General features: G+C 42.1%; 1 protein-coding gene across 1 annotated transcript; it reads right to left on the bottom strand.

Moving 5' to 3' along the window:
• Positions 1 to 921: 921 nt before the first annotated feature.
• On the bottom strand, positions 922 to 4162 carry LOC116352976 (actin, non-muscle 6.2-like). Its single transcript, XM_031814030.1, has 5 exons — positions 4032 to 4162; positions 3080 to 3319; positions 2386 to 2824; positions 1747 to 1928; positions 922 to 1591 (listed from the first exon to the last, which is right to left on the bottom strand). The coding sequence occupies exons 1-5, from the start codon at positions 4155 to 4157 to the stop codon at positions 1448 to 1450; spliced, it is 1131 nt and encodes a 376-aa protein (XP_031669890.1). The 5' UTR covers positions 4158 to 4162; the 3' UTR covers positions 922 to 1447.
• Positions 4163 to 12541: the final 8379 nt, after the last annotated feature.

Genomic DNA, 12541 nt, shown 5'->3' with positions numbered 1-12541 from the left:
GATTACTGCTCATACACTGGAGGTCTGGAGTACTGCTGGTTCTGTTCTACCTAATCATTATTGGCACCCACCTGGTATCCCAGGTCTAAATCAATACCTGATTAGAGGGGAACAATGAAAAATAAAGCAGTGGAACTGGCTTCCAGTCCAGATATGAATATGAGGCCTATACAGTATCAGTTCTAGGTACATGCAGCCACCAAAAAAACAGACTAAGATCCCTAAGGGTTTAGATTAAACCACTGAGGTTCTCCCATGCTCAGTCAGCACTGGCTTCACTACCAGTGTAGGTCATGTGACAATGTGAAAGCAGCACCTGCTCCCCTACTAGTGTAGGTCATGTGACAGAATGTGAAGACGGCACTGCCATCTAGTGGACATAGCATGTAAATCAGGGATCTCCAGCTGTGGGCCTGGAGTCTGCAGGTGTTACTTCCAGGACTAACCCTAGCACTGTTCGATGGGTGTAATTTAATGATCCTATCTGGTGCCCCAGGTCTAGATAAATACTGAAAATAATCAGTGAACCTGGCTTCGAGTGAAATGTGCCTGCCATATGAAGTCCCACCCAGTTGACCGATACCAAAACAGGCTTTGGGTCAAGCGAGCTCTTTGGTAAACTCACCTGCTTCAGTCTGGGATTTAATTACTGTCATCAGGTGTTTTAGCACTGGTGTAGAACACACACCTGCAAAGCTTTTCATGACAAGTCCCCCCTGATATAAAATTAGCTGTCCTCTTATGTTCACGTCACTGATGTGATTAGAACAGCAACTTCCGTTCATTAGCATGTTCTCCTGTCAAAGACAGTGGGCTTTCAGTGGACATTATAGAAGTGGCTTCACCTTGCCTTCATCTATACTGAGATGAAAAGATGTCAGCACATCCCAAAGATCTGAGAGATGAAGCCATAAACATCAGGTTCACCAAGAGAATTTAACAATGAGAAAACCATTTGATTTAACCTGCAGTGGGTTCCAGCCAATGACAAATACATTAAGTGTGTTTACAAATCACATCATTCCCTGAAATGATCAGTAAATTTAAAAAAAGTAGTGTCAAACACATTACAAGACTTAATGTTGCAAATAGAATACACAGAGTATCACATTACAGTGAACGTTTATTCAAATGGCCCAGTAGCAGATGTTACATACAAGACTAATAGTAACAAATACAACACAAGACAGAATGTCACAACCCTAACACTGAGCCTACCCAGAAACCACCCTGTCACCCCCCCCCCCCCCCCAGGACACCATGTAGAACTGAAACAATATGGCTTTATCTCTACCGGTTAGGTGGAAGTCACTCCTACTCATCTGATCATTTTAGAGCCACACAAATGCTTAGGGGACAGGGGCAAGGTGTTGGCTTCTGGACAGGAGAGCCATCTGAAATAACAGACTCCCTGAAAGGAATAACACCGAGGTTAAGAGTCAAGGCTTTAGAAACATTTGCGGTGGACGATAGACGGGCCGGATTCCTCGTATTCCTGCTTGGAAATCCACATCTGTTGGAAGGTGGAGAGAGAGGCCAGGATGGAACCGCCAATCCACACAGAGTATTTACGCTCGGGAGGGGCGATGATCTGGCAACAAGAGATTTGAACGTATTCATTAGTAAAACAGGGAATTCTAATTTATGAATGTATTCTGCACTAAAACAACTTTAGATGTCCGATGAAAGTATTTCGGGAAGCCCAAAAAAAATCGAGAAAATAAAGATGCCATACTGAATGCCCACCTTAATCTTCATAGTAGGAGGTGCCAAGCCACTGATCTCCTTCTGCATTCTATCAGCGATGCCAGGGAACATGGTGGTTCCACCAGAGAGAACAGTGTTGGCATACAGGTCTTTCCTGATGTCCACATCACACTTCATGATAGAGTTGTAGGTGGTCTCGTGCACTCCAGCGCTTTCCATGCCTACAAAAGCAAGCATGTACATGTCAATGGCAGCCCCAGGAACAGATATTAACAGGCCTACAAGTATGGCTCTTTTAATGAGGTCAGTGAACACGCAACTGGCAAGAACCTCAGAGCTCCAGAGGATTGTATAGTGGTGAATGACTGTCACTAAGCTGAGTAACATTGTCGAGACAAGAACATTTGTACCTGTATTAAAGAGCGACTCCAGTGGCAAATGGAACCTTTTTATAAATCAGTGGACAAAATCTATTTTAAAAAGCCAGAAAGTTGGGTGTTTAGTGCTTATGAATAGTCATATCAATACATAACTGAGGGTGCATCTTGTGTGACCTCTACCAAGAGGAAACATCATTTTCAGGACGAGAATTACTATAGTCGCCAACAATAGCTGAAAATGTCTTTGTTAAAAGCCATTTTTCTGAAGTTCCTCTTTGAAGACAGAGAAACATCTCACCAATGAAGGACGGCTGGAACATGGTCTCAGGGCACCGGAAGCGCTCGTTGCCGATAGTGATGACCTGTCCATCAGGCAGCTCGTAGCTCTTCTCCAGAGAGGAACTGGAGGCAGAGGTGTTCATCTCCTGCTCAAAGTCCAGTGCCACGTAGGCCAGCTTCTCCTTGATGTCACGCACAATCTCCCTCTCGGCCGTGGTGGTGAAGCTGTAGCCACGCTCAGTCAGGATCTTCATCAGGTAGTCCGTGAGGTCGCGTCCGGCCAGGTCCAGACGCAGGATGGCGTGGGGAAGAGCGTAGCCCTCGTAGATGGGCACCGTGTGGCTAACGCCATCCCCGGAATCCATCACGATTCCTGTGGTGCGGCCAGATGCGTACAAAGAAAGCACGGCCTGGATACCTACATACATGGCTGGGCTGTTGAAGGTCTCAAACATGATCTGGTGGAAGAATAGAAGGTGGGAATTAGGACTGTGAGAGACTCTTTATAAAAAGGGTGTTTTAAACACCTACTGCTAAGAATGAGGCCCACCACTACTCAATACCTACCCTCAGGCAAGGTGAACAGAGTAACCCTGATGTGAAACTACTCTACATTCTGCTGGTGGATGAGGAGTCCATGTAAATAAAATGGCTGGGTTTATTTACTACTGCCACAGTGTTTATTTGTAAGAAACACTAATGCCCCCACTTACCTGGGTCATCTTCTCCCTGTTGGCTTTGGGGTTGAGTGGGGCCTCTGTGAGCAGGACGGGATGCTCTTCGGGGGCCACACGCAGCTCATTGTAGAAGGTGTGATGCCAGATCTTCTCCATGTCGTCCCAGTTGGTAACAATGCCGTGCTCGATGGGGTACTTCAGAGTCAGGATGCCCCTCTTGCTCTGGGCCTCATCTCCCACGTAGCTGTCCTTCTGTCCCATGCCCACCATCACACCCTGGGGAAAGAGACATTACCATTACACTTTGTCCCTGCACTACGCATAAACTCAAGTTACACTACAGAAGTTGTTTTCATCAAATGTTTGATTGCGGCAGGCAACTCAAGCCATTTCTTAACTCATGAAATCACAATCTTTAGGTTTAGGCTACCAATACATTATGCTTTTGGGGAGGGGTGTCCCTTTCTTTTTAATGAGGCCATTTCCGGCCAATATTTGTCCATTTAGTGGACCTCTTGGCTCAAGACCACCCCCAGAAGGAAGAGTTCTGTATAGCCTCGTCAAACTATCCCAAAGTCAAATATAGAGATACAGTAATGTTCTCTAAGTGGACACATGCGCAAACATCTCAATTCCAAAATCATGGGTATTAATAGAGTTGGTCCCCTCCTTTGCTGCTATAATAGCCTCCAGTCTTCTGAGAAGGCTTTCCACTAGATGTTTGAACAATGCTGTGGGGAATTGCTTCCATTCAGCCACAAGAACATTAGTGAAGTCAGGCACTGATGTTGAGCAAATAGGAAAGGTGGCATTCTAGGACAGTGCCACGTTGAAAGCCAGAGCTTTTCAGTAAGGCCCTTCTACTGACAACATGTGGATGAAACAGCCACATACACTAATTTGAAGGAGTGTCCACATATAGTTTGTGTATAAAAGTATAGCCTATATTAAGTGAATCCGATATCCAAGAGCCCAGTATGGTTCCAACCTGATGTCTGGGTCTTCCAACAATGGAGGGGAAGACAGCACGGGGAGCATCATCCCCTGCAAAACCAGCCTTGCACATGCCTGAACCATTGTCAACCACCAGTGCAGCAATATCATCTTCAGCCATTCTGGAAAAAAAACAAGGATGAATGAATCAAGGCCTAAAAAGCAAGAACAAAGCCATACCATTTTCTGGGTCAGGGTATATCGTCAATACAGACCACCAATTACTACAGTATAAAATTAGACAAATTACAAGTCCCCATTAGTAAGTGTAGACATAGGACCATAGTCAGCTGTAATTCATAACAATTAGTTTAAATGTTTGACCAGTGATTTAAAAGAGAACTAGTCTACTAGCAGACCTTGTAAAAACAGTGGAATTGAACCAAATACAATCAGTTGGAACAACGCAAAGAATTCCAATTAGTCATTTATTTTTTCTCAATATATGGCTCCGATCCCAAAAGCTCAAACACGTATTCACAGACAAATCCCAGCAAAGCTGTATTTCAAATCAAGTGATTTATTCATAGCTAGAACACATTTAGCGATACAACTCGACATTTCAGATTGGCACCGGATTGGATTGGGAGGTGTTTTACGGTGGAAGTGACCGACAGTTGTCATTCACATGGTAGACGATATATTAAAGAGATTGGAAGGTAACAGGTACATGTTGGGTTAGCCGAAAGGTTTTGGGTAATTTAAATTCAGTATTATTTGGAAATGTAAGCAACGTCGTTGAATGTGTTAGCAGGCTAACCCAATATCAAGTCAATCCACATTGTGGAAAAGACAACAAAGAAGAGGTCTGGATCAGCTGCGTGTCATGCATCAGGTCTGCGCACCCTGTACCAGAGTTGCATTGAAAGTTTGACCAGAGACAGGCATAGGTGGGCTATGCTGCCCTTCATAGTCTGTAGACATTAATCAAATACATATTAGACCATGTCAAATACGTGACCTGTGTTTGGTTATTCTGTACTTTACAATGCAACCTCAAAGCATCTAGTATACACAGGTAGCCTAATTCTGATCTGATTGTCAAAATACCAATAATTGGGCAAAATATCAGAATTGGGCTGCCTTTGGGTAAAAATCAGGTATAATTGCTCCCGAAATACAGGCTAGCAGAAGGCAATTCTTGTAAAAAAAAAAACGCAATGTGTGAGAGGCCTGTACTTGTCTGTGGGGCTATAATTGGCTAACAGGCAGTAGTGGTGTGTGGGTAAAATCACTGGCGTTAGCCAAACCTATGTGTTGTGATAATTGCGTTGTTTGCTCTATAACATGTTAGCTCATATGCCTTGCGACCGTGATATATGGGCCTAAGGTCGAGACAATAAGAAGACACAGTGGCTGAATAAATTCAACAACACCTTTGTTTCATCACAAACCGGAGAGCAACCTCTGTCTGGTGGAGTCCTCAAAGCACATTTCATGCTATATTCTGGCGAAAGAATGCTTTATGGTTCATTGCTAATGAGCAAACGGATGGATCACTGGTATCTGAAACCATTTCCTTATATTAATTATAAACTGGGTGGTTCGAGCCCTGAATGCTGATTGGCTGACAGCCATGGTATATCAGACCGTATACCACGGGTATGACAACACATGTATTTTTCCTCCTCTAATTACATTGGTATAGTTATAATAGCAGTAAGGCACCTCAGAGGTTAGTGATAAACTGTATGGCCAATATACCGCGGCTAAGGGCTGTGTCCAGGAACTCTGCATTGTTAGCCGTTGTACAGTATACTGGCCATATAACACACCTCCTCAGGCCTTATTGCTTAATTAGAACATATAAACATAGGTCTACATAGCCCACAGGAGCTGTGTAATAGAAACAGGAGATATTTATTCCGGTACAATTAACATATAACCTTTAACCTAAGGGGAAGAAGCGGGAACTCTTTATCCAAGGGGTTATTTGTCACATAAATGGAAAGTTTTTGTGACAGAAGAAGCTGTTTAGTAGTAAAGAGGATTAATGTCTGTGTACGTACTCTACTGGTCTTGCTGGAGACACTTTCACAGTTATAGTCAGTCTGTCTTCAGAAAAAAATGGATCTATATATCTGTGTCATATCCATGCAAGAATTGAGGTTTCCCATATTAACTTCCTTTTCTAAAATGCAGATATTTTCCTGTGTATGACCACTAAGGGGCAATGCAGTTCAATCTACTACAGACCTGGCTACCTACCAGATGGTCGTCACTGAAGTTACCACAGCCACAAAGTCATAATCCCTGCCTATTTCTATCATTTTTATGATAGACAATTTTGACTTTGTGGCTGTGCTTTCTAGTGGAAACCCTACCACACAGCGCTCATCTTACCGCTGTCCCCACCCACTCAGCAACAATGGTAGTTAATGCCGTTTTAGGTTTTCTGCTGTGTACCTCTCCTCCATGTTCTGTGGTCAGTCCCTACATGGGACTTCATTTCCCAAGAGCTCATCAATGTGATGTGTTTCTACAGTGATGTATTACAGCTTGTTCATAGACATCCAACAATCTGTTGCTCCACGTATGGTGTTTGAGAGCTGGCGCTTTGTAGGCCTACTTGCAGAGCAATCATTGTACAATTTCTCCATCCCGGCCGTCACGGTTTTGGCATCTAGTCTGGTTTGTATTGCATTACAGGACTTCTCTGCTGTCGCTTCCCTATCTCACTCTCTGACATTTTTTTAACTGTTAACGAGGATGACGTGCTGGGCGCTTTAAATAAGTCATTTTAAAGATACATATCTCCTACTAACATATCTCCTACTAACATATCTCCTACTAACATATCTCCTACTAACATATCTCCTCCTAACATATCTCCTCCTACTAACATATCTCCTCCTACTAACATATCTCCTCCTACTAACATATCTCCTCCTACTAACATATCTCCTCCTACTAACATATCTCCTACTAACATATCTCCTCCTACTAACATATCTCCTACTAACATATCTCCTACTAACATATCTCCTCCTAACATATCTCCTACTAACATATCTCCTCCTAACATATCTCCTCCTACTAACATATCTCCTCCTACTAACATATCTCCTCCTACTAACATATCTCCTACTAACATATCTCCTACTAACATATCTCCTACTAACATATCTCCTCCTACTAACATATCTCCTCCTACTAACATATCTCCTACTAACATATCTCCTACTAACATATCTCCTCCTACTAACATATCTCCTCCTACTAACATATCTCCTACTAACATATCTCCTCCTACTAACATATCTCCTACTAACATATCTCCTCCTACTAACATATCTCCTACTAACATATCTCCTCCTACTAACATATCTCCTACTAACATATCTCCTACTAACATATCTCCTACTAACATATCTCCTCCTACTAACATATCTCCTCCTAACATATCTCCTCCTACTAACATATCTCCTACTAACATATCTCCTCCTACTAACATATCTCCTACTAACATATCTCCTCCTAAGTCTGAGGTCCTGAGCGCTCTGGAGTAGGTTTTCATCAAGGATCTCTCTGTATTTATCTCCATTCATCTTTCCCTCAATCCTGCCTAGTCTCCCAGTCCCTGCCACTGAAAAAAATCCCCACAGCATGATGCTGCAAGCACCATGCTTCACCGTACGGATGGTGCCAGGTTTGCTCCAGACGTGACGTTTGGCATACAGGCCAAAGAGTTCAATCTTGGTTTCATCAGACCAGAGAATGTTCTTTCTCATGGTCTGAGAGTCCTTTAGGTGCCTTTTGACAAACTACAAGAGGGCTGTCATGTACCTTTTACTGAGGAGTGCCTTCTGTCTGGCGACTATCATAATGGCCTGATTCTCCCATCTCCACAGAGGAACTCTGGAGCTCTCTCAGAGTGACCATCGAGTTCTTGGTCACCTCCCTGACCAAGGCCCTCCTTGCCTGATTGGTCAGTTTGGCCAGGCGGCCAGCTCTAGGAAGAGTCTTGGTGGTTCTTAACTTCTTCCATTTAAGAATGATGGAGGCCACTGTGTTCTTGCAGACCTTCAATGCTGCAGACATTTTTTGGTACCCTTCTCCAGATCTGTGCCTTGACACAATCCTGTCTCGGAGCTCTACGGACAATTCCTTCGACCTCAATATCTGCAATATCTCTCATTATGAGATATTCAGTCCTACAGGGGTCTCTCATCATTATGAGACATTCAGTCCTACAGGGGTCTCTCATCATTATGAGACATTCAGTCCTACAGGGGTCTCTCATCATTATGAGACATTCAGTCCTCCAGGGGTCTCTCATCATTATGAGACATTTAGTCCTCCAGGGGTCTCTCGTCCATGTTGCCCAGCAACAGCCCCAAAACATCACTGCTCTAGAGGAGATCTGCATGGAGGAATGGGCCAAAATACCAGCAACAGTGTGTGAAAACCTTGTGAAGATTTACAGAAAACGTTTGACCTCTGTCATTGCCAACAAAGGGTATATAACAAAGTATTGAGATAAACTTTTGTTATTGACCAAATACTTATTTTCCACCATAATTTGCAAATAAATTCATTAAAAATCCTACAATGTGTATTTCTGGATTTTTTTTTCAGATTTTGTCTGTCATAGTTGAAGTGTACCTATGATGAAAAGTACAGGCCTCTCTCATCTTTTTAAGTGGGAGATCTTGCACAATTGGTGGCTGACTAAATACTTTTTTGCCCCACTGTATATGAATGATTTTAAATCTGTTATTGAACCATAAACAGATATGTCTTATTAACCTGTACGATCCAAATAATGATGATCCAAACCTCTTTGAAAATATATATAAGAATGTATCAAGTCTACAAGCAACTAGACTATTATTATGGTGGGAGATTTTAATACAGTTTTAAATACCTCTATGGACTGGAAAGGAAATCACACTACAAACTATCACCCTCAGGCACTTAAGGAAATCATGAATGTCATGGATATATTGGAATTAGTGGATATATGGAGATTTAAATACCCTGACCTAGTGAGATATACATGGCGGAGACTTAATCAAGCTAGTCGTCTTGATTACTTTCTTATGTCATTCTATCTGGCACCAAATGTTTAAAAAAGTGTTGATAGGGGACAGAATGTGGTCGGACCATCACATAATTGGCATATATATTACTCTTACAGAATTTCCAATTTAATCACAGCCTACTGGATGATAAGTTGTTTTTAACTAGGACAGAAGAATTTATAACAGATTTTTTCTAACATAACATAGGTACAGCAGATCCCCTTATTGTATGAGACCCTTTTCAATGTGCCTTTAGAGTCCATGCAATTCAGTACAATTTAGGTCAATGAAGTCAAAAGTGGTATATATAAAGATCCAGTCCATTTTAAAATTGGAGGCCTCATACACTTCAGTGTTGTGATGTAAAAATGCTAGCAAAATGCTGGGCTCATAGAATTAAAAAGGGTTTGTCAGATATTATTCATCCTAATCAGACAGGTTTTTTACATGGACGATACATTGGCGATAATTAAAGACAAATACGGGAAACAATAGAATACTATGAAATATCGGGGACACCAGGCCTGGTTTTCATAGCTGACTTTAAAAAGGCTTTTGATGAAGTACGACTGGAGTTTATATATAAATGCCTGGAAAATTTCAATTTTGGAGGATCTCTTATAAAATAGGTTAAGGTTATGTATAGTAACCCTAGGTGTAAAACAGTAAATAATGGCTAACTCTCAGAAAGTTTTAAACTGTCAAGAGGAGTAAAATATGGTTGTCCACTATCAGCATATCTATTTATTATTGCCATCGAAATGTTAGCTGTTAAAATTAGATCCAACAATAATATTAAGGGATCATTGTCGGCTGATGATTCATGTTTTCTTTTAAAACCACAATTAGAATCCCTCCACAGCCTCATAGAGGATCTAGTTACTTTTTCTAACCTCTCTGGATTAAAACCAAATTATGATCCATATTGGATCACAAAAAAATGCAACTTTTACAATACTGTGTAGTTTACCAATGAAATGGTCTGACGGAGATGTGGACATACTCGGTAATCATATCCTGAAATAAATGATCTCACTCCAATAAGTTTTAATACAAAGTTAACAAAAATAGAAAAGATCTTGCTACCATGGAAAGGAAAATACCTGTTTATTTATGGAAAAATCACCCTGATGAACTCTTTAATCATATCAAACCCCTTGTAATCAAACCCACAAATGCTGACGCTCCAGTTACTCAACTAGTCTGAAGAAGGCCCATTTTATTGCTTCTTTAATGAGAACAACAGTTTTCAGCTGTGCTAACATAATTGCAAAAGTGTTTTCTAATGATCAATTAGTCTTTTAAAATGATAAACCTGGATTAGCTAACACAATGTGCCATTGGATCACAGGAGTGATGGTTGCTGATAATGGGCCTCTGTATGCCTATGTAGATATTCCATAAAAGATCAGCCATTTCCAGCTACAATAGTCGTTCACAACATTAACAATGTCTACTCTGTATCAATTTGATGTTATTTTAATTGACAAAATAATCCAAGGACATTTCTAAGTGACCCCAAACTTTTGAACGGTAGTGTATCTCAGAATTGTGTATTATTTACCTTTTATAAAGGGTGCCAATCATTTGACAGACACAGTGTTTCATGTTTCCACCACTTCTTTGAATGAGATACTCGTTATGGCACCAGAAACATTAGTGAATGAGAGACTCATTATGGCACCAGAAACATTAGTGAATGAGATACTCGTTATAGCACCAGAAACATTAGTGAATGAGATACTCGTTATAGCACCAGAAACATTAGTGAGTGAGATACTCGTTATGTCACCAGAAACATTAGTGAATGAGATACTCATTATGGCACCAGAAACATTAGTGAATGAGATACTCGTTATGTCACCAGAAACATTAGTGAATGAGATACTCATTATGGCACCAGAAACATTAGTGAATGAGATACTCATTATGGCACCAGAAACATTAGTGAATGAGAGACTCGTTATGGCGAGTGGTCTGGGGTTAGCAGTAGACTGTCAGGGGAGAGGGGTCTGAGGTTAGTAGTAGACTGTCAGGGGAGAGTGGTCTGGGGTTAGCAGTAGACTGTCAGGGGAGAGTGGTCTGGGGTTAGCAGCAGACTGTCAGGGGAGAGTGGTCTGGGGTTAGCAGTAGACTGTCAGGGGAGAGTGGTCTGGGGTTAGCAGTAGACTGTCAGGGAGAGTGGTCTGAGGTTAGCAGTAGACTGTCAGGGGAGAGTGGTCTGGGGTTAGCAGTAAACTGTCAGGGGAGAGTGGTCTGGGGTTAGTAGTAGACTGTCAGGGGAGAGTGGTCTGAGGTTAGTAGCAGACTGTCAGGGGAGAGTGGTCTGAGGTTAGTAGTAGACTGTCAGGGGAGAGTGGTCTGAGGTTAGTAGCAGACTGTCAGGGGAGAGTGATCTGGGGTTAGCAGTAGACTGTCAGGGGAGAGTGGTCTGGGGTTAGTAGTAGACTGTCAGGGGAGAGTGGTCTGAGGTTAGTAGCAGACTGTCAGGGGAGAGTGGTCTGGGGTTAGTAGTAGACTGTCAGGGGAGAGTGGTCTGAGGTTAGTAGCAGACTGTCAGGGGAGAGTGGTCTGAGGTTAGTAGCAGACTGTCAGGGGAGAGTGGTCTGAGGTTAGTAGCAGACTGTCAGGGGAGAGTGGTCTGAGGTTAGTAGAAGACTAGTAGACTTATTTATATATTATATATGAAATCTTGTTCTCTTGAATCTCCTGCAGTAGTTTATGGGTGTTAGAACAAACAATGTTCTGTTTTGGTCAATAAATGACTGACACTCTTGAACCTGATAAATTCCCGAACTTTACTGTACATTCAAGTTAATCAATCAAGTCAACTCAAGGCATAGTATGACTCAAGGCACACTCTCCCAGTTCATTTAAACAAAAGGAAGAAAGTAAAGAAGTGAAAGAGGGCTTTGTAGACATATTCAAATCCCCTCCTGTTAACATTGTGTGTACACAAGAGAAAGCTTATTTGAATGAGGGAAATCTGGCGATTCAAATGGTGACTATTGTACAATGCATTGTCCCTGTAAAACCCAATCTATCAGATAAAAACCTGTTTGAGCAGGGGAAAGGAAAGAGATGAGAATCTGAAGAGAGAGAGAGAGCGGGAGACGAAGAGCACCTTTACTCGACTGGACGTTTTCCAATTAGGCTGTGGCTCACCAGGAGATCAGTGTTGGGGTAATCCCCATGCTGGATGCGTTTCCAGTATACACAGGCCTAACTATGTGATGGAGAGCCAGCCTGAAGAGACTTAAGGCTGAGAAATGAGAGTGTCATTGTGAGTGATAGAGTGTGAAATAAAAAAAGGGGGAGATGAGACGAAACACGGCGTGAGATAAAGTGTATTTGTAAGAAGAGAATGAAGGCAAGAGGAGAGGGAGAGGTGGGTTTAGTGCACTGGTATGTGACGTCAGCGGCTCGTTGGATTGAGGTCCTGTGTCCTGCTGATTTTAATCCTGGCTGATTAGGTAACAGA

This window comes from Oncorhynchus kisutch, unplaced genomic scaffold (genome assembly GCF_002021735.2).
Source record: "Oncorhynchus kisutch isolate 150728-3 unplaced genomic scaffold, Okis_V2 Okis06b-Okis10b_hom, whole genome shotgun sequence".
NCBI classification, from domain to species: Eukaryota; Metazoa; Chordata; class Actinopteri; order Salmoniformes; family Salmonidae; genus Oncorhynchus; species Oncorhynchus kisutch.
The sequence above is the reverse complement of the archived record's forward strand: the minus strand, read 5'-3'. Positions and strand labels throughout refer to the sequence as shown.